This window comes from Rutilus rutilus (genome assembly GCF_951802725.1).
Source record: "Rutilus rutilus genome assembly, chromosome: 9".
NCBI lineage: Eukaryota > Metazoa > Chordata > Actinopteri > Cypriniformes > Leuciscidae > Rutilus > Rutilus rutilus.
The window spans coordinates 40741294-40763200 of NC_140223.1; the positions used below are offsets into that span (position 1 = coordinate 40741294).

Sequence of the window (21907 nt, forward strand, 5' to 3'; positions counted from 1 at the left end):
GTTGCAAAATGCTAAACTGAGGCAAGCAAAAGTTAAACTACAACACAGTTTTCATCGTTTACACACAATGACTCATTTGTTAACACTTATTTCTAATGATGTGACCAAACCAACTTTACAATATAAACCAGTTCAGAGAGCACAGTTAACACAGGTGAACTGAATGATGATATGAACAATAGATGGAAACAATCTGAGAGGGAGAGTAGGAAGAATATGTGTGGACAGTGTTGTTAAGGCTGGATCCGACACACCAGAGGGTTTTTGTGACGCACAGATGGTGCTCAAACACAAAAAACATTCCTTAAGGGGGTCGCACACCGGACGAGAAGCGCAGCGCCATATCTTTAAAATTCGAACACATTATTCTTTATGAGAGTACACACACCAGCGGCAGTGGCGGTTAAGAGAAGGTGCTTTGAATTTTGGGGGGGCGTATCATTATGGAGGTCGCATCGGACCACCCTTGGTATACACATGCGTACACGCCCGCATTAACTGTATATATATGTAAAAGTATTCAACACAAGGGCTATAGACAGGGGCGCAACTACCCAGTGTCAGAGGGGTATGCAGCAACAATTTTGCCAATCATCAATCTGGTGCACTTTGAGAGTTAAAAATTAAAAGCTCCAACCTATATTCAGTGTGCAAATTAAACAAAGAAAAATTCAAACCTCTTTTAGTTACAGTGTCAGTCTACATTACACTACTACATAATAATAGTTATAATATTAATCCCATGATAGTAATAGCCATATATTGTAAAACAAATGTACTGAAAAATAAAGGAAACTTTAAATAATTAGTTTTGTACTAATTTCTATACTTGAAAGAGTGTATTTCTATACTTCACATTAAAGATGTGATTGGGCCAGCCCAGTGTCAATCAAGAAAAGATCCAATGGGCCGCTGATCTACGTGTTTCATAGGGTGTCAGAAAAAAAAACTAATGCTGACTTTTTTTGACCAATGCATTACACCGGCACTAACCCATGCGCCGCCAATTAAGCAAAACAAAACGAATGGGCCGCCGATGTACGAGTTTTATGGGCCGTAAAAAACAAAAAAACAAAAAAACAAGTATGAGATGTATCGGCGCAAAAAGCACGTCGGCCCACCGGGAATCTCCCGGTAGTCCCGATGGCCAGTAGCCTACATGCCTGGACGTCACACTTTAAATCCTACCTGTTGCCTTTCACCATCCACTTATTTAGCTGCTGTCGCATCAATTGACATGCCATCTCCTTTTCCCTCTTTCTTTTTCTATTTTTAGTCCCCGACAGCTTTTTTGCTTTATCCATCTTTTTCGACGACAACTCACTACTCGTTCCTGCTCGCTCAGGGCTCACGGCGCCCGCGCCCGATTTTTTAAATTATTATTTAATTCCTATTTTTAACAACATAAAAAAGACTATTCAAACATGACATTAAAATATAAATATAAAAAATTACAGAAATTTCTTGGGGGTGCTGGGCAGGTGCTATGGCTATTGTAGGGGGAGCTACAGCACCACCTAGCTCCTCCCTGGCGCCGCCACTGACCGGCGGCGCCATTCAGCGTCTGTACGTGGCGCCAGCAACAGCTCAGGACCTTGTTCAAAATCCAGCCTCGCCACTTACATCGTTTTATATTAAATTTACATTATATTTGTCTCAAATCATCGTTAATGTACTGACTTCACTCTGTGCTGCAAGTTACATTTAGTTTTACATTCATTCACAGAAATCAGCTGCTTGGATGAAAATTATCGGATTTTCAGGTGAGATTCTCAATTCATTCAGTTAACGAACGCTCTGAGGACAAGTGTTCAGACTGCAGACTCAGCAACGTTTGTGTTTAATTGTACAGTACAATCATAACATAGTACAGACATTATCTTATATTGCTGGCCATAAGCTGAGAAAGTGCGCGTCCGTTGTGCGATACCTCGAGTTGTTCGCTGCACTTCTCGTCTGGTGTGAACCCCCTTTGAATTCCCTTTTATACGCTCCCTCAAGGAATATAATTAGATCACTCGCGCAACCCAAGGGCATTAAGCTAATTACGTTTAAAAAAAAAAACTCAGTTCATCCCACTACACTGGCAAGAAACATCAACAGTCCTCAGGCCGGACCCAACATGAAGACGTGATGCTGAGGCAGAATGAATCTCTCACTGCCTTTGACTTTGTAGTTGCACAACTCTTCTGAGTGTAATGTAACATGCTTTTCATTTAGAGCAGTGGTTCCCAAACCTGTCCTGGAGTACCCCCAACACTGCACGTTTTCTTTGTCTCCCGAATCAAACACACCTGATTCAACTCATCAGCTCATTATCACAAGGGTTAATGAGCTGATGAGTTGAATCAGGTGTGTTTGATTCGGGAGACAAAGAAAATGTGCAGTGTTGGGGGTACTCAGGTTTGGGAACCACTGATTTAGAGGTATTTTAAACTTTTTGGTTTTGCAGTTGACTACAGAATGTAAGAGCTGAATATACAGACATTCAGTACAATACTATACTTGCAGTGCATACAGTATACAATTTATTCACTTTACTACCGTATGTTGCAAATCGATTACTATAGTTTTTTTACGTAATTACAAGATTTGTTCACTGTGTACAATATACGTTTTCTTCTGTAAGCTACATGCTCTGGATGCTCGTCTCCATTTTTCTATGTAGTGTCTAATGAATAATCTGTAGTGTTTATAATATTGACTGGATGTGTGTATGATCTGAAAGCATTGTTTGATTTTGAGTACGGGTGAAATGGTTTACGGCTATTGTTTGATTTTGCCAGAAGAGTCAGAGGTTCTCTGAATGTAGTTTGAAGATTTGGTTTTGTGTTCAAGGTTTCGAGAAATGTGTTTTAGAAATTCATAAAAACTATAAAGTTTGTCCAGTACTCAAGTCACATCAATACACTACCTATAGCTCTTCTTAGTTCAGAATAGTACTTTGTTTGAATTAAACAGTAATCTTAGTCATTAATAGCCAAATTTATCATTTAAATGTGATTTTCCAGCTAGCTTTACATAACAAGTTCCAAAACATCCTTTTTTTTTTTTTTACTTTCGTACAAAAAAGAAAAGAAAGTTGTGGTCTCAAGGTCAAGTCCTTTGAGCCCGCACAAATATTCTACAACTGTTTCTTTTGCAATGCAGAGGTATCTGGCAACCTCGTTGCCTACTTAGGCGTCCCGTCTAAAGAGCAAGTCAACTATCGCAATGAGCACAGAATCTTTAATGCCTTTCTGACATATCACCGCTGCCTCTTACAAGAGAATGGACTATCACTATCTCCAACTTTAGCACTTCTCTTCTATAACGTGCTTCAGCACATACCAGACAATACTCCTAGATTGCTAGTTTTATATTGCTCTCTGATGTCATTTACCTGGAGAGACTCTGTGAACTAAGTTTTACACACAATTTATTTTGCAAATGATGCAACAGTAAGGAACGTTCTGATTGGTTACATTCACTTCATGCAAAAGCATGTGACTATCTTACACAGGATTAATCTTTCTAAAATCTAGACTGCATGATCACGTGCAAAAATACATTTAAGTTCAACCTTGCTACAGTGTATGTGTCCTTGTGCACACTTTATGTACCAAATCTGTTAGTCTCTCAATCTTTATGACCCTTTCTAGAATATTCAGGACATCTTGACATTTATTGCAGCATAAAGCATACTAAAGCAGAAATCACTTGACAAAATGTAATTTGGTTTCTGCCTTCCCAAAGATTTTTATTAAGAACACTTCTGTTGACCTTGGTTTCACATCCTTCCTCTTTCTGGACCTCTTATGACTTTCCTTCACAGTATAATTTTGGAAATAAGAAGTGAAACGACACAGAAGCAAATGGGATTCAGGTCCTGAAAATGTAAGACCTTTAAAATGAAAGTAAAAGTACGAAAAGTAAGGTAAACTGTGTCATTACTGTGTCGAATCAACACTATAGCCATTAAGGGGAATCAAGATGACCTGCTTTGTGATTATTTGCTCTGCATTTACTTGGAATTGTTTAAAGGTAAGTTTTCAAACAATCAAACAAAACTTAATAATAAAAAAAAATCATCTGACTTAATTTGTTCTGCTTTGTTGACATTACCCATTTTGATTAAGGTCATTTATTTTTTGTACAACTGTTCCTTCAACCATTTCTAATATTTTTTTTTCTAAATTTGGTGATTTGAGATTCTCTGAAAACAATAATGCTCTATTTGAGAGAGTTTTCAATCAGGACAGAGATCTTTCGTAAGAAAATAAGGCTCTAGTTTGTTTAAGTATGCGCAAACAAGGTTCTGATATTAATTTACTAGACAACCAGTTGTCATTGCAAAATGAAGCAAATAAGCTTCCCTCCTCACCGAAAAATTTAAGTACTCTTTACTAGTTAAAAACTAAACATAAGTGACATGTCAAAGTCTGTGTGTATCCCAGATATTTCATGAATGCCCAAACATTTTTTTTTACATTTGGGGTTAAAAGTATTTACTTCATTTTTCTTAGGCAACAAATTTCCTCACTTTTCGTAAGTATAGAGACACCTAATTATATTTTAAAAGAATGTTTTGTACTGTGCAGTGTGCATACAGTATATACAAAGTGTTTGCTCAATGCACGGGGATTTTAGCTGCCTTTAAGGGTGCTTTCACACCTACCTCATTTAGTTTGGTTGAATCGCACTAGAGTTCATTTTCCCCATTGGGGCGGTTCGTTTTCAAAAGCGGACCAAACAAGCGTACACTTTGAAACGAATTCTGGAGCGGTTCGCTTGTGGTGAGAACGTGATCCGACCTCGAACAGAACCAACTGCCAAAGAACTGCGCATTTTTGTACTAAACCAGTTGCCGTAGTCAGCTGCGCTGTGCATTATGGGATGAGGAGAAATGTTTGTTGACAGTTTGCACTTTAAGCATGGCAGCTCGCGGACAGACTTGGAGTTGTGAGGAGGTGCAGAGCCTGATAGAAATTATTAAAGGGTTAGTTCACCCAAAAATGAAAATTCTGTCAGTAATTACTCACCCTCATGTTGTTCCAACCCCGTAAGACCTTCGTTCATCTTCGGAACACAAATTAAGATATTTTTTATGAAATCTGAGAGCTGGCTCACTCCTCCATAGACTTCTAGGTGACCGAAACTTGCTGGCCCAGAAAATGTATTAAAGAGATCGTTAATATAGTCCAAGTGACTCCAGTGGCTCAATCTTAAGTTTATCAAGCGACGAGAATACTTTTTGTGCGCAAAAACAAACAAAAATAACGACTTTATTCCACTATTCATTTCCTTCTCTCACACGCATCACACACATGACCAGCGTCGGCCAATAGCGAGCCTACGTGGTGACGTGTAACACAGACGCGCTGCGCAAAAACACTACGTGAAAAGACTCGAGGCCCAGAGAGAAGGAAATGAATAGTGGAATAAAGTCGTTTCAATTTTTGGGTGAACTAACCCTTTAACATTATTTTCGAGCCGCATCCTCGCTTCATTCTCAAATATTATTGTTTGTCTAAAGTGGTGTAGACAAACTATATAATAAAATATGACCAGGGATACAATCAGCCCACGCAGTCGTCTCTCTCCATAGTAAACTGACTTTCGCTGACTTTCGAATGCGCACGTGACTTCCTGTTTTCGAATGCGCATGCGTCGCGTCTCAACGCGTTGTTGTCTTTGGAGCTCCATCGATTTGATTTATAAATCTTGATTTTACTCTTTAAACTTACTTACAACAAACATTTTCTACTTTACCTCACTGAGAAGCACTACTGCTCAACCCTCATAGTTACAACGCGGACTGTTGAGCAGACGCGTCTCAAGCCTATTAGTGATCCAACGCTGGATACTCCTATAGGTTACGTCCGTGGATCACGGCTGAACGCGTCTTCTCAACACTCACTTACAAACATTTTTTCGCCTATAGTGCGTCTACTCTACACCCGTACCACTAAAAAGACGGATTATATCTAAGACTTCAATCATAAATTACAACGCGGACTGTTGAGCAGACGCGTCTCAAGCCTATTAGTAATCCAACGCTGGATGCTCCTATAGGTTACGTCCGTGGATCACGGCTGAACGCGTCTTCTCAACACTCACTTACAAACATTTTTTCGCCTATAGTGCGTCTACTCTACACCCGTACCACTAAAAAGACGGATTATATCTAAGACTTCAATCATAAATTACAACGCGGACTGTTGAGCAGACGCGTCTCAAGCCTATTAGTAATCCAACGCTGGATGCTCCTATAGGTTACGTCCGTGGATCACGGCTGAAGGCGTCTTCTCAACACTCACTTACAAACATTTTTCGCCTATCGTGCGTCTACTCTACACCCGTACCACTAAAAAGACGGATTATATCTAAGACTTAAGTCATAAATTAGTATTAATATTGATAGCATCACTGGTAGCTTCGTTGCTAACTTACTGTCCATCTGTTAAAATGGCGAATATATCAGATGTAAGTAGTCTACCTTTTGGTGCAGGTGAGGACACATTTGAGCTGCACGCTCTGCAGTCTGAGCTGGAAGCTGTTGAGAAACAGATCCACGACCTTTTATTGAGACAAGCCGAGCTGATAGACTGGCGGTTAGCTCTTGAAACATCACGCGCCGATGCACACAAATCAGTGATTAACGTTTAATACTGTGAAGCTGCTTTGATACAATCTGTATTGTGAAAAGCGCTCAAATACTTGACTTGACTTGACTTAAACAGCGGCGTGTTGTCTGCCGGATTTCCCACCAATTTGTTTATTTCCGGGAGTTCTGTTGGAATTTTCCCGCACGCTAATTCTGACCAATCGAAGTGCAGTTAAAGAAGTGCTTTCAAGACACATCTGGCCAACGAGTGATGTGGATGTTGTCACTTGACTGCATTTTGGTTCATTTTATCAACTCATAAACTGATTCGGACCAGAGCGATCAGTGTGGTGTGAAAAGGAACCAAAACTACAAAGTATCATTTTTCGCCCTTGGTCCGGACCAAAGAATCGAACTACAGATGTGAAAGCACCCTAATTCTGTGTTCTCTGCCCAATGACTCAATGCTTTATTAGCCGATGCCTCAGTATTACCTGAGAACACCATTATCACTGCACTTACACTGGTGTTTCTCTTTCTTAGGAAAACTGAAGCTAAGAAAAGTCAAGAATTCCAACTGGATGATTTACTCCATTTAAGTGATTACAACAGAGTGAATCTTAAAAATGTCAAAGAGAGAACGTGGTTTGTGCTTTATTAAATACTGCAGTTTGACGTCATGGCTGCTTTACTGCTGTGTTTTCATAAATCTTGTAAATGGATACACAGTAAAGAACTGTACCATCAGAGGGGCTTTGAAATATGCAGAAAATATAAATGTGCTTTGTAACAAGAGGTCCCTGCATTTTGTACCAGGGAATATACCGGACAAAGCCACACATTTGGACGTTTCTGACAATGTCATACAGAAGATTAAAAAGGAGAATTTCTCTCAGCTGTCTAATCTTAAAAATCTTTCTGCACAACACAACAAGATCCGCGAGGTGGAGGACGGTGCGTTCAGCAGTTTGGTGGCTCTTCAGGAGTTAAATCTGGCCTGCAACAAACTGATGGAGATCTTGGGAGGAATGTTTCAGAATCTGGGAAATCTCACCGTCTTGCATCTAAATGAGAACTTAATCACAAATATCAACTTCTCTGCGTTTTCACCCCTGATCAGTTTGAGAAAAGTAAATCTGACAAGAAATCAACTGAATAAAATAAGCAAAGTTCAGCCGCTATTTTTATTACCGCAATTACAGGAAGTGCACGTTGGGATCAACGGCTTCACCTCGTTTCAGTCCTCGGACGTGTCCAACATATCTCTGAGACTGAAAGTCCTGGATTTATCTAAAAATCCTTTGAAAGTGTTCAGTATCACTGCGGATATTTTCCCTCTCCTTGATAATTTGATCTTGGCTTTCATTTCTGAAAACATGGCATGGGATGTGCAGGACAAAAGGTATCTAAAAAGTGTGCAACATCTAAATGTAAGTGGAATACAATTGCCCCTGGAGAAGATCACAGATCTCCTACAGACTTTCAACTCTTCTTTGGCCAGCCTGAGGCTTCACTCTCTGGGGGATGTAAAAGTGCGAGCTTTGATTAGGAACGTCTGTCTGATTTCGTCTTTGAGATTTCTAGGCTTGCAGAGGAACAACATTACATCCATATCAAAAGACGAGATGCAATTCTGCACGCAATTAACTGAACTTGATCTCTCCAACAACAGACTATCCAGCGTCCCTGCTATCGTCAGCAGCCTGCCAGGTCTTCGTCTTTTGGACCTCACCTTCAACAAGATAAAGAACATAAACCGTGTTGATTTTGCCAACTTAACCCAATTACGGACCCTTCAGATTTTCCGTAATGAAATATCTCTTATTGAGGACTTTGCTTTTAAAGATCTGAAAGCCTTAGCAACTCTACTGATTGGATCTAACAGACTCGTTCCCAACGGATATTTTAAAAAAGATCTTCATAAACTTGAGAGTTTGGATCTGTCAAATAACAAGCTGGACTCTCTCCGTAGGGGAGATTTTGAGTCCTTAAAATCACTGAAGAATTTGTCTCTGCCAGACAATAAAATATCGTTTATTGAACCGGGGGCCTTCAATGGATTGACAAATTTAACTCTCCTGAATCTGCAATCAAACAAGCTCTCTCGAAGTTCAATAAAAGATTCTGTGTTCTCCAGCCTCCCAAACCTGAAAACACTTCTGTTGAACAATAACCATATTTCATATGACGGTCAAGAGGCTCTTGCACAACCACCCTTTCGAAATCTGAGTAAGCTAAAGACTCTGAACATTTTTAGCCAAATTAATACAGGAATGCGCAATTTACCCCCAAACCTTTTCATGGGACTGCGGTCTTTGGAGGAACTTCAAGCAGAGAATCTTAATATAAATTCTTTACATCCAGACACATTTACGTACACTCCTTATCTGTTGGAACTGGATCTCAACAGGAATAATTTTATTTCACTCACAGCAACAGAATTTCTGCCACTCCGGGTCCTCAAGACGCTCCACCTGTCCAAACTTGGCTTGCAATCTTTGGACTTTCTCATAAACGCAAATCTCAGTAAACTGCGTCTGTTGCATGCAAGCAAGAACTCAATATCAGTCATTAATGAAACTTTGATCCAGTCTCTTCCAACACTGATTTACATCGATCTACAAGCAAATTCTCTCTCGTGTGACTGTACCAATGCCTGGTTCGTCAACTGGACCATACGTAGCAATGAGACAGAAGTTGAGAGTGGTTATGAACTCACATGCAATTACCCAGACAAACTCAAAGGACATAAACTCCTGGATCTTGATGTAGGTTCATGTAATGTAGATGTTGGGTTTTTCTGTTTCATTTCCACAACCACACTAGTGTTACTGACCCTCCTCGGCTCTTTTCTCTATCACTTCCTCAGATGGCAGGTTATTTATGCTTACTACCTTCTACTTGCTTTTCTCCATGATAACAAACAGCAGAGAAAGCTCAATGGTTTGCAGTACGATGCTTTTATTTCCTATAATGTGCATGATGAATTGTGGGTAATGAGGGAACTGTTACCTCAGTTGGAAGACGAGCAGGGCTGGAAGCTGTGTCTGCATCACAGGGACTTTGAACCAGGCAAACCGATTATGGATAATATTGTTGATGGCATTTATAATAGTCGCAAAACCATCTGTGTGATTAGCCGTCACTACCTGGAAAGTGAGTGGTGTTCCAGAGAGATCCAAGTCGCTAGTTTCCGTCTCTTTGATGAGAAAAAAGATGTTCTTATCCTGGTATTCCTGGAGAATATTCCAAGTCATCAACTGTCTCCGTACTACAGAATGAAGAGACTCATCCAGAAGAAGACGTATCTCAGCTGGCCTAAACCAGGAGAGGACACCAGGGTCTTCTGGCAGAAGCTGAGAGTGGCTCTGGAAACCAAAGACACCTCGGAAGAGTAGCATCCTATTGATTTAGGGGTCAGCTAGGGGTCATCTAACTGTGTCAAACTGAAGAAAATATTCTGCAACTTTGTTTGACTGCTTTTATTTTATCAACTGCTTCTTCCCCTACCTTCCTAGACCACGATTGATTATAATTATTTCCCCTTTTCCTAATACACCTTTATTGGTAACACTTTATAATAACTGCACGCTATTAATCATTAGTTAAGCATTAGTAAATAGTTAATTCATCATTTATAAAGCATTAATAGACATTAATAAGCAGTTTATAAATACAGTTATAAATGGTTAATAGCCTACAGTTATTATAAAGTTACCCATTTATTTCTGGTTAAATCAGTGATAATTGAGTTTATATAATTTTTCATTAACGGTATATTTTTTTGTGTCATTGTTTAATGAGTAGTCAGTTGTTTTGACACTGTACACAATCTGGGTCATATCATGACTAATGCATTGTTAAAACTGTATATATGGCAGAAGCATGTTGAAACACAATACTCAAAATAAAAACGCCTTGCATTAACATGCCTTACATTATTGATAGCTGCAGTTTAATTTGATTGTATATTTAAGCACTTAATATTTAAACATCTCACATATGATTTTGTCTTTAATTTTGTCATTTTCTATGTTTATACACTTGAGAGATAGGACAACTGCTGTAAGTTTGGTAGGACACTTTTAACGTTGTTAGTGTATAGGCACAAAAGCTGAATCCGCCGTGTTCAAATATATCTATGTTGTGGCTAATACAGTGGATACATCAAATTAGGACATTTTTGTAGAAATGTTGGTATCCATCATCATCCAGAATATACACATAATAGTATATGATCACCATGACAAACTACACTGTAAAACAAATCCTAATTTTAAACAAAATAACTATTTTTTTTTAAAGTATTTTTCTGTTATTTTAAATTATATTCAAAACTCTGTAAAATTACAAACAATATCTGTAAATTAATTAATTGACTGTTAATTTAAGGATTATATCATTAACGACAAATTTTTTACATTTTTTTACATTTTTTATACAGGACAATTACTATATTATTTATACAGTATTTTTAAATTACATACAAAGTTGTGTAAAATTACAATAATAATGTGTAATTAAATATGTAGCTCATTATATTGAAGGTTTATATCCATACTAACAATCTAACATATTTCCTTGTCATTTTAAAGTAAATATTATTAGTTTTACATTTAAACTCTGTAATTCTGGAAACAAATTTTGCAAACTTTTATCATTGCATTAAACAATGCATAGTCTCTTGCAGCTTTGCTCTCCAGATTGAAACGTTCGGTCACGGTGTGCCTCTGGCCACACACATAATCAGTGTTCATAAATTGAATATAGATAAAGCCAGGAAAGCTTTGCAATAGTCCAGACAGGATTTAGTCAAGCAAGAATGAAAAGAGCAGCAACACGCTTGAAAGTTTCAACTTTTTGCCATTAAGTGGTTTAGTGTGGACTTAAGTGTTCACAACAATGAGGCAATGCCTCAGAAAAGAGAATAACACAAATGAAAGTGAAGTAACAATTTATTGTTAAACATTTTTGTCAAAGCCTTGACAGCAATGGCATATTAGAAAAAAAAAGCCTTCTTATATTAATTTCTTCTGGATATACAGTACATGGTTAGTTCACCCAAAATTTTAAGTTTTATTAAGTTTCTTTCTCCTGCTGAAAACAATAGATGATGTTATGAATAATGTTGGTAACCAGGCAGTTGATGGTAGCCATTGACTTCCATAGTAGAAAGGAAAAATATATATACTATGGAAGTCAATGGGATCCACTGTCTGGTTACCAACATTCTTCATAACATCATCTTTTTGTGTTCAAACAGAAGAAAAAAACCTCACACAGGTCTGGAACAACTTGAGAGTAAATGACCAAATTTTTGGGTGAGCTTTTGGGATCAAGGAAACAGATTATATGAACATGTACAAAAAATAAATATAGCTCTCATGCCGTTAACACTCCTGGTCAAACCAGGGAACATCAAGGAGCATCAAGAAACTTTGCATTGTCTATAACATCCATACTGTGCACATCTCAGAACATCAGGTCTCTGTAAGAAGAGAGAAGAACTGTGAGATTAATTATACAACAATTTTAGAAATGTGGCAGAATTATACTTCATTCTCTAAAATGTAAAGCAAATTATGTCACATAAAAATAAAAAATAAACACTTTTTCAGTGTGTATGTTCCCTCAAAACTAACAAAGGATCTGATTTGAGACTGACTTGTGTACTAATGCATCGCTTCACTGATGATTGTGTTTGTTTCGTGAGGGAGTGATACCATTTACTCTGTCCACTCAAAATTGGCAATTTTGGAAATGAGGCTCAGCACTCTTGGGTTGACGGCGTACTGGCGTCCCTTTTCCTTACGTGTGACTTGATCTGGGTTAATTTTGAGCATGCATCTGTTGGAAAAAATAATTCCTCCATTAAGTGCAGGGCATTCAGACTGATAACTAATACTAACATAAAAAGTCTGTGAAACAGCACATTTGAACAGTGTGCAATTTAAGTTTTCTCAATTTAAGTGACTTCAGTCTACTATTTTTTTGCAGCTATACTCCATTTAGTATTATAACAACTGCCTGTAGAGGGCGCCAATAGCCTTTGATTTTTGTTGTTACACTCCACAGAATTAGCCTGACTACATCAGACTTCGTACTTCCGCAGCTCCGCTCAATTTCAGTTCGCTTCTGTACTCAGTCTGAGACAGCGACCTATCTTTCCGTTTTCCTCCGGCCTCAACAGCCGGCCAATCAACGAACAGAGGGCGGGCTGAGAGCCGTGACGTAGACGCTGATTGTACCGTGGATGCGTATATTTACTTCACATAATCTGCAAAAGTCATAATCTGCGCTTGTCTGAAGTTTAAAATCATTGGTTCCCGTAAGCCAATCGCATAACGTTTGGTTATGGCGTGTGTTATGCGCATGCTCAGCCGCATCTAACTTCCACTGTAAACACGTAGTATGATGTGAAAACAAATCCATCGAGCGAAATACCAGAGTGAACATGGCTGTGAACGACTTTTGCAGATTATGTGAAGTAAATCTACGCATCCACGGTACAATCAGTGTCTACGTCACGGCTCTCAGCCCGCCCTCTGTTCGTTGATTGGCCGGCTGTTTTCAGGCCGGAGGAAAACGGAAAGCTATTACGCTGTCTCAGACTGAGTACAGAAGCGAAATGAGCGGAAGTAAGAAGTCTGACGTAGTCAGGCTAGTATTCTCCTGGGTTGGCGTAGGTTTATCAATGATTTACTTAAAAAATTTGATGAAATGGCACGAATTCCTAGCCTAGAAATCTAGACGCACCCTAGCGGCAGCAAAATGTATTTTGCAGCCAGGGTAGTCTAGCAACTCTCCATTGACTTTGCAGCTGCAAAAACCTAAATTGGGTCAGGCCAATCACGTTGTGTATGGAGTAGGCGGGGCGGGCTTAACATAATGACGACAGAGTTGCGATGGTTCCCTGCTACTTGAAAACAAAGAATGGCGGCTGCTGGAGAACAGTCTGTCGAATCGGCTTTGGCCGCGACTCTGGAGGACTTGGAGTTACGTTTTTCTTTGAGAAAAGAGCAAAGAATGGGACTTAAGTCATTCTTAAAAAAAGAAAGATGTGTTCGTAGTTTTGCCGGCCAGATTCAAAAGTTGAATCTATCAACTAACGTTAGCTCCGCTGTTGGGAAAACGCTCTGGTTGGTTGAAGCGCTGTCCTATTGCGTGCAGAGGGAATTAGAAGGACAGCCGTTTATCCCGCCCCTCGGATTGAGCCGTGTCTATGGTGAGTTGCCAGACCTAACATCTTGATGTAGGTCTGGCTTGCCAGGCTAACGAATTCCAAGATTTAATGAAAAAAGTTTCCTCATCTGGTTCACATGAGAGCACCTGGAGATTCCATTAAATATAACTATAAAAATCAAAAAAATAATAATAATAGTATAACTGCATATTATTTAGTGTTTTAATTTTTTTTTTTTTTTATAATAAAATAAAGTGTGATAATACTATTATACATAAATATTTTTTTTATTGTATTAAATACATATACAATTATTTTATAGTACACTTAAAAAATACAATGCTTACATTTTCTTTCTTTACTTTTTTATTTTTTTATAAGAATTGCCACAATTTTCAAACTTGAAAATAAGAAAATAAGCGGATTGCCAGGAAGTAAGTACTTTAGTGCCGGTTTTAGCACTGCCGAGTGAAGCGAGTCAGCGAATCTCACAGTTTCGCGTTTTGCTCTGAAATCGGCAGATTTATGCATTCAGTTCAAATGGGAATCGTATATAGTAGGGCTGCATGATTTGGGGAAAATGTCATATTGCGATTGCGATATAATAAAAAAAATGGTTTCATGAGTGAACTTGCTTGGTTCTCAAGGAAAATGCACACAAAGATTAGTGATAATGCTGAAATGTGTATTTCTCAACTCAAACTGACAACAACAACTAATGCACATTGTTTAAAAAAACAAAACAAAAAAAAACATTTTTTACAAAGTTAAATAGTGACATCTTTGCATTACTGCAAACTTGTTATTGTCTCAATAGTACAACAGTATAAAATAAATGTCATTTACCTGTGCCCTTACTGTCTAACAGGTAGGACATATAGAAATTGAACAAAGTTATCAAACAGTCTGCACTGCATCAATTATAAATTAAATATAGAATAATCCTTATTAAAGCTACAAAAGTTCTTTAGTCAAGAGCAGTGAGTAATTTTCTCTGTTCCCTTTGTTCTTTGATGAACTTTACTGACAGAAAGCTTTATTGGTTGCTGTCTCTTTAAGACCAGCCGCTGCTGACAGAGACGCGGGTCTCATACGCGCCTCATTCTCTCACACCTCTTCACGTTCATCATAAGACTGCTCTTATGTTATGAAGATACTCGACAAAACGGACATTTTGGTATAATTGTGTGTGAACTGGTTTACCCAGCGCATTTTTTATTTTGGTCGCGCATGCGCACCCCTGGTTATTAGCAACTCAACCTCACAGCATACAGTATGCAGAGACGGAGTTAGAGATGCTCCACGCATATAAATGACAACAGTGCAACACAAAACACTTTGAAACACAAAACCGTCCGACTTTATATGCTTTACCGAATGCATGTTATTGGAATTTAATCGAGGAGTTGTGACAACCCTACTCCACACACCATATAACATGTTAAACCATATAACATGCTAACATGCAATGTACTGCATTGTAGTTCATATGATTAAAATTAGTCGTTAACTTAAAGGGATACTTCAGGATTTAGCATTAAGCTTTGTATCAGTAGAAAACCTGTACTATTTTCGAATTACCATGCTTTCCTCCCTCATACCCCCCTGAGACGAGAGATTTATGTATTTTTTGTCTGGAAAAAATCCTCCGATGACGCAAAAATCTTCATTTTGCGTCATCGGAGGATTTTTTGGCCAGAGGCTAGAGACTACAGCCAGTAGGAGGAGCTGTCCCACATGTTTTCAACCCGCCCATAGGAGGTGGGATCTCACTCACAGAATGTACAAACAGAGTCAGCCATCTTTTATTTGGAAGCTAAGCTAACAGGTTCTTATTCTGTGGAGAAAGCTGAGTAGTAGGATAAAGTTGAGTAGTAGGGGTTACCATACATCCTCTTTTTCCCGGACATGTCCGGCCGTCGAGATCGTCCAAAATGTCCGGGATTCAGCTTTTGGTTTCTGCAGTCGCCATTCATTGTTTACATGCACACCTTTTGTTTCAATCTAACTGAATTCATTCCGATTGGTGAATCTGAATGTAGTGTTTACATGAACGCTAAACAAGTGATCGGTTGATGTGCGTTATAGCATTGCTAAGAAAATTCCCGCTCCTCCGTGAGAGATACGAGACCGGTGCATCTCACAGATGTCACTCATCAGTAATCACGCCACCGGCCTCGCGCCATTCTCCCGCGGCCCTCAGTCTCGTCCTGCTCGCCACAGTAAACATGATGAATGGCGACTGTAGAACGCAAAAGCCGAATCCCGGACATTTTGTGCGATCTCAAAAACCCGGGCAGACTCGTCACGGAGACTCACTAGTAGCTTAGCTTTGTTGTTTAACTGCTCTCTAACCGGTAGGCGTGGCTTGGGAGTGGCCTCCTAGGGCAGCGAAGCAAGTGCATTCTGGGAGTTGTTGTCTTTCATCCACATGAGCCAAAAATACATTTTCTGGCTTTTCTCATTCTAGAAGGCTCCAAATTCAGAAATAATTTCACATTTCTACTACATAAATGACCCAATTTAAATACACATTCATCTTTCTAGGGGTTAAGTATCCCTTTAAGCTTGCGCTCTGCTTACACATCTAATCTTAAAGGGATAGTTCACCCACAAATGAAAATTCTGTCATTAATTACTCACCCTCATGTCGTTCCAAACCCGTAAGGCTTTTTGTTCATCTTCGGAACACAAATGAAGATCTTTCTTCTGTTCCTCCATTGACAGCTATGCAACTACCACTTTGGCGCTTCAAAAAATTCATAAAGAGATCGTAAAACTAATCGATATGAATTGAGCGGTTTAGTCCACATTTTCTGATGAGACTTCATGGCTTCATATGATGAACAGATGGAATTTAGGCTAATATTCACATATAAACATTGATAAGCGAACAAACAGAAGCTTAACCAAACCTCGACGCGTGAGAACAAACCTCTTGTGGAAGCTCAAACGTGCTGCGTAACACGAGAATAAACCTCATTGGTTCTTGTACATCAAGCAAACATACTTGAGCTTCCGTTTACCACAGCTGATGTGTGCATTGGTTAATGTTTATATGTAAATAAAAGCATTAATTCAATCTGTTCATCATATAAAGCGACCGTGTCTCTTCAGAAAATTTGGACTAAACCACTCAATACATATGGATTTTGAAGCGTCAAAGTGGTAGTTGCGTAGCTATCAATGGAAGGACAGTAAGCTCTTAGATTTCATCAAAAAGATCTTCATTTGTGTAATGCATAATGAATAGATACCTCTGTAAGAACTTCAGCGTAGCTGCAATTTCCACTGGATAGTCAATGTTGTGCAGGTAATATGAGCAGAACATCCTCTGGAATGCTTTGTTGAAGCTGGGAAGCTGATCGTTAACTATGAACTGGTCCACTGCAACCATGAACATCTTGGCAGTGAGTGGGCTGTTTCGAGTTAACAGTGCAATCAGAGTTTGATTAAAATGGCCAGTAAATATCTTGCTTCAGGTATATGTTGTGCAAGCCAGAAGCTGTTCTGCATACTACTTAGTTAGCTTCATTCTTGAACAGCCCCATATTGTGTATACTGTATATACTGCAAAACAAAAACCTGTGCAATGGAAAGAATTAAAACTGGCAAAAAATTATGTTACATGATTTCTTTAGCTCAAGACATTTGTTTAGCATCATACAATACACTCCTCTTGACCTGTTACTTGTGTAAATAATTTTAAAATAAGTAATTGAACCAACAAATGAAAGTCCTGACAATATATCTCTTCTCTGTGAGGGAAACATCTCCAACATCAATTTTTTCCATTTTCTTTTCATCTTTATCTTTGTTTTTAAACATCTTAATTAGCTCTTATTGTTTTTGCTCAGGGTTAATGCAGGCATATGCATCTTTACGCCCTTTCTTTACGTTCTCAGGGCTGCCACTTTCAGAAAACCTTTTCTTGGTAGGAGGAGCTTGGAGTCGCCTGAAATTATCGATACGAGACATTAACTGTTTCATAAGGGAGTCAAACCCAGTGCCGACAACCTGGCCCTCGATCTCATCTCGAAAGGTTTTTGGGTACCGAATAACCATCTTCCTTGATATTTCAGCAGGTGCCTCTTTCCTGGTTTCTTGCACACCACACAGTGACTACTTCAGCCACCACAATCCTTACAATCTCTCTTCTCTCAGCTGCAGATGGCCTCTGCTCATCATCTCATACCTGTCTTGTACTTGAGTGCAACTTATGGTGTGTTCTATTATTGTCAACGAACCGACTCAGCCCTCGGATATGACGTCACTTCCACACTTCAAGCGTTCTGGTATGTTTTGCGCTCCAAAAGTATTTGCTATGTTTTAGTTTATCTTCTGTTAGCAACGCTAGCCACGCTAGTAACACCCGTTTGAAACAAGGCTTCATTCAATATTGCACTCACAACAAGACCGATTCCCATACCCACAGGCAGTGATACGGACGCAGTAAGGTATTGCAGTAATACGAGTGATTAAAATTTAAACACCATTTAAACAACCAAAGCAGTCCAAAAACAATGAAAACAATTCATACTTACAAGTCACACAGGGCGCAGCCATCTTGGATTCCGTATCGCAATTCTTGCTCGGTGTCCTCACGGTTGTCCGACTTCCGAGCTGGGAAATCCAAGGAAATGGTGCGTGTTGCTAGGCAACGTCTGTCTTCCTAGTCGGAACTCCGACACGGATAAATAATAGAACGCACCATTACTCCGGGGTATGTCAAAGCTGTAATGATGCAGAAAATGATGCTCAATGCTCGATGAGGCTCGACTTGGCATAATGGGTGAGGCTTGACTTCTCTTTGACATGACCAAAGCTGAGCTCTTTGCAGCAGTGGTTTTTAGCGTGGAGTTATTGCTGGTGATGTAATCATCAATGTCACTAACAAATGAATCTTCACCAGTGCTTGACTCTTCAATTGGAGTAGTAGCTTGTGAGGAGGAATCATTCAACATTCCCATCACTGAGGATGAACCAAAACAACACAGACACATTCATATCAGGCAATATGATTCGCATAAAATTGCCTTATTTTTCTTGCTTGTGAGACAATCATAATCTTGTTGCAATTACACCTGAAATGGTCTCAGACTTTGAGACTTTGAGAATTTTTACTTTATATAAAATGCCACGCTACACAGATAGATCAAGCAGAATGAGTAAGAGACATGGATTCATGGATTCTGTAAGCCTCTTAAACTTGTTATACATGCTGCTTAGAACTTTATACATCATATGAAACTGAAACTTTATAAGTTGCTCATGGATTATTAATTTACTTACATTTAAAGTGGGCAATGACTTCTTGTTTCTATTGGCTCCTGCGAGGTCATCTGCCTCCAAACACTTCAGGTCCTCAGCTGAACAAACTCCAAGGTCTTTAACCACCACTCGCTTTATAACATCCTCTTGGCTGAATACAGAACTGAGTCCGGTTAGGTTGCTCACCCATTCATCCATGATTGCAAGAACGAGGAAAAAATGGGTTATTGTTGAGTGAATATCAGACTAGCACTGAAAATAAATGCAGACCTCAACCCTAATTAACAACACTGTTCCTAAGAGATATGACTTTACGTCTGTTCAGACTGTACAGAGGCAATGGGTAGAAATCCATGCCGTGTTTTGCATTTATGCAGTGCATATCCTCATCTGCCTGTTTGACTTCATAAAGTCCACACTCTGCCAAATACATTGAAGTGTGAGGTGTCAACAAAGAGCACATCTCTTTCTCCTGTTTGATCAAAACAAGCTCAATCTGACCAAACTTGATTGACTCATCAGACTCCCATTTTAGGCAGAGAAAAGATCCCTTTTTGTAAAGGGTTCCCTTAAAGTTTCCCTCATGGGATACAGAATCTGGTTCTGTAACCATGTGGGCTAGAACTGCGTTGCGCACTGCATCACTATACAGGTGAAATGGAGTTGAGTTTTTTGCCCTCAGCACTGGTGCAAAAAAGGAGTTTGAGCTGAGGGTTGCTTGGAGGAGTTGGTGCTGGTTTGCGAGTGACTGGCATACATTCTTAAAGTTTTGGGTTCTTCTTACACACCTCTTGAAGTAGGAGTGTTTACTCTCAAACCTCATTGTCCATAGCCGTATTAGGGGGCCAAGTTTGAGGATCAATGATGCGTAATGGAGAAGATAGTGGTGCTTGGGTTTTAAACGATCAGAAGGAAACACTGCTTTCCTTGTTTCTAGATATTCAAACACAACAATGTTGAGGTAGGCAATCTGGGCAGTGGTGATTGAGGGAGCACACACTAGTTCAGCAAGTTCTTTCAAAGCGATCACTAGTTGCCACACTGGGTCATGAGGATCAACTTTGTCACCAATAATGACAGGCAGACGTCTAAGGAGACACCAGTTCTCAGCTGCCTGACCACCTATTGTGTTGGCTTTTTCACTCACCGGAGCAGGACATGAGTTACAGTCAGAGTCCTTGTAGGCAAACTGTGTGATTCGTCTGTTCATCTGAGTGTGTGTGAACCAGTGCTTGAGCTTTATGAAGTAGCACAGGTAAATGGCTAAGTCAAACAAGTCATGCCCTATATGGAGGAAGGCCTGGCTGACACACACGGAAATGTTTCAGTGAGTTAAAGACTGAGTCACAATATATTCCTTTAACGTCATCAACATTACTCTGCTGCAATAACAGCTCTGCTTCTTTGTAGGTATCAGCTGTTCGTACAGGAAAACACTGACTTACATTCTCAAGTTGGTCTCTTTGTACCTCACAGTACCTGCAAAAGTATTTGGAAGTGCTGAAATTCTGTGTGTAGCCACCAATGCAGTGTGACCCCAAATTGTCACCTACAATAGTTAATAGTGTTGCTCGAACCACATGACCAGATGTGGTAACAATTCCGTGTTCTTCGAGCTGTCTCAGGTCTGACAACATTCTACACAGCAAAATCCCTCTGAAAATAACAAAATAACTCTGTTCAGAGAACATTTGGTCCCTCTCTACAGAGAGTTAAAATAACTCTGAATCGGAGTTAAAGTTAATGAGATACTTAAGTGATTAATTAAGTGATGATTGGGCATTAATGATGAACACCGTTAACAAGTTCTCAGCAGAGGAGGATTAAACAACTCCATAAACAGGGCTGCGTTCAGCCCCGACAAAACGTTGCACAACGTTTTTTAAACAGAAACAGTGATGCGTTGAACACACTGTTCTGATGACGCAAGAGTTGCAACTTTGGCAGCTGAGAAGGCCATTCTTTGTGTTCTTTGTGAAGAATTTTCTGAGCCTGATGAAGTCGGTATAAATATGTTTAATAGCCTACTACAAAATTTGCCCGATGTTACAGTTACTGCACTTGCCGCCCAGAACAAAAGCAATCAGTGAAGGGATTTGTGGAAACTGAAATGGAAGCACACATCTTACCTAATTCAGACTAAAACACATATATTTAGCCTCACATACTGACTTTATTTGTAGTTCATACTGTTTTAATACCCTGTATTTTCTTTCTCATTTTTAGGAAAAGCACTTAATTACCATTGTTTATTTCTATACCAAATGTCATACACTTGCAATGAAGTTAAAAATATAACCAACTACATCATTATGTTGATATCCTATATTTTTACAATAAAACTTACGACAAACATGTCTTCTAATATCCTCAGTTGTTGCGTATACCGAGCTGCATCGAACACATTTGTAAATTACTTTCCTTGAACCCATTGTGCGAGTTCACTTTAATACCGCGTGCTTTATATACATGTTGCTGCTGATTGGACTGCAGTTCTGACACACCCACCAAACAAGAGAAAACGTATCTCAAACCCCGTTGCACACCGGTGCACGACGTTTCCAGGAAACATGACGTTCAACCCGGAAACCGTAGCAAAACGTTGCGCACCGTTTTGAACTTGAACGTGCCCCAGCATTACCAGCTTCACTTATTACTAACCAGGGGTGCGTTTCCCGAAAGCATCGTTGGCCAACTATGGTTGCAAGTTCATCGCAATGTCCATTGAGCTCTATTGATAACGACGGAACTTGCGACCATAGTTGGCCAACGATGCTTTCGGGAAACGCACCCCAGACTGACTTTATTTCTGTCAGACGTCTACAGACTACAGAAGGTCTTATTGAGAATTAACAGAGGTTTAGATG

At 39.4% G+C, this 21907-nt stretch overlaps 1 protein-coding gene across 1 annotated transcript; it reads left to right on the top strand.

Annotated features, from left to right (window-relative positions):
- Positions 1-3906: 3906 nt before the first annotated feature.
- On the top strand, positions 3907-10460 carry LOC311297232 (uncharacterized protein). Its single transcript, XM_084419451.1, has 2 exons — positions 3907-4023; positions 7130-10460. The coding sequence occupies exon 2, from the start codon at positions 7213-7215 to the stop codon at positions 9982-9984; it is 2772 nt and encodes a 923-aa protein (XP_084275577.1). The 5' UTR covers positions 3907-4023; positions 7130-7212; the 3' UTR covers positions 9985-10460.
- The last annotated feature ends 11447 nt before the right edge of the window (positions 10461-21907 follow it).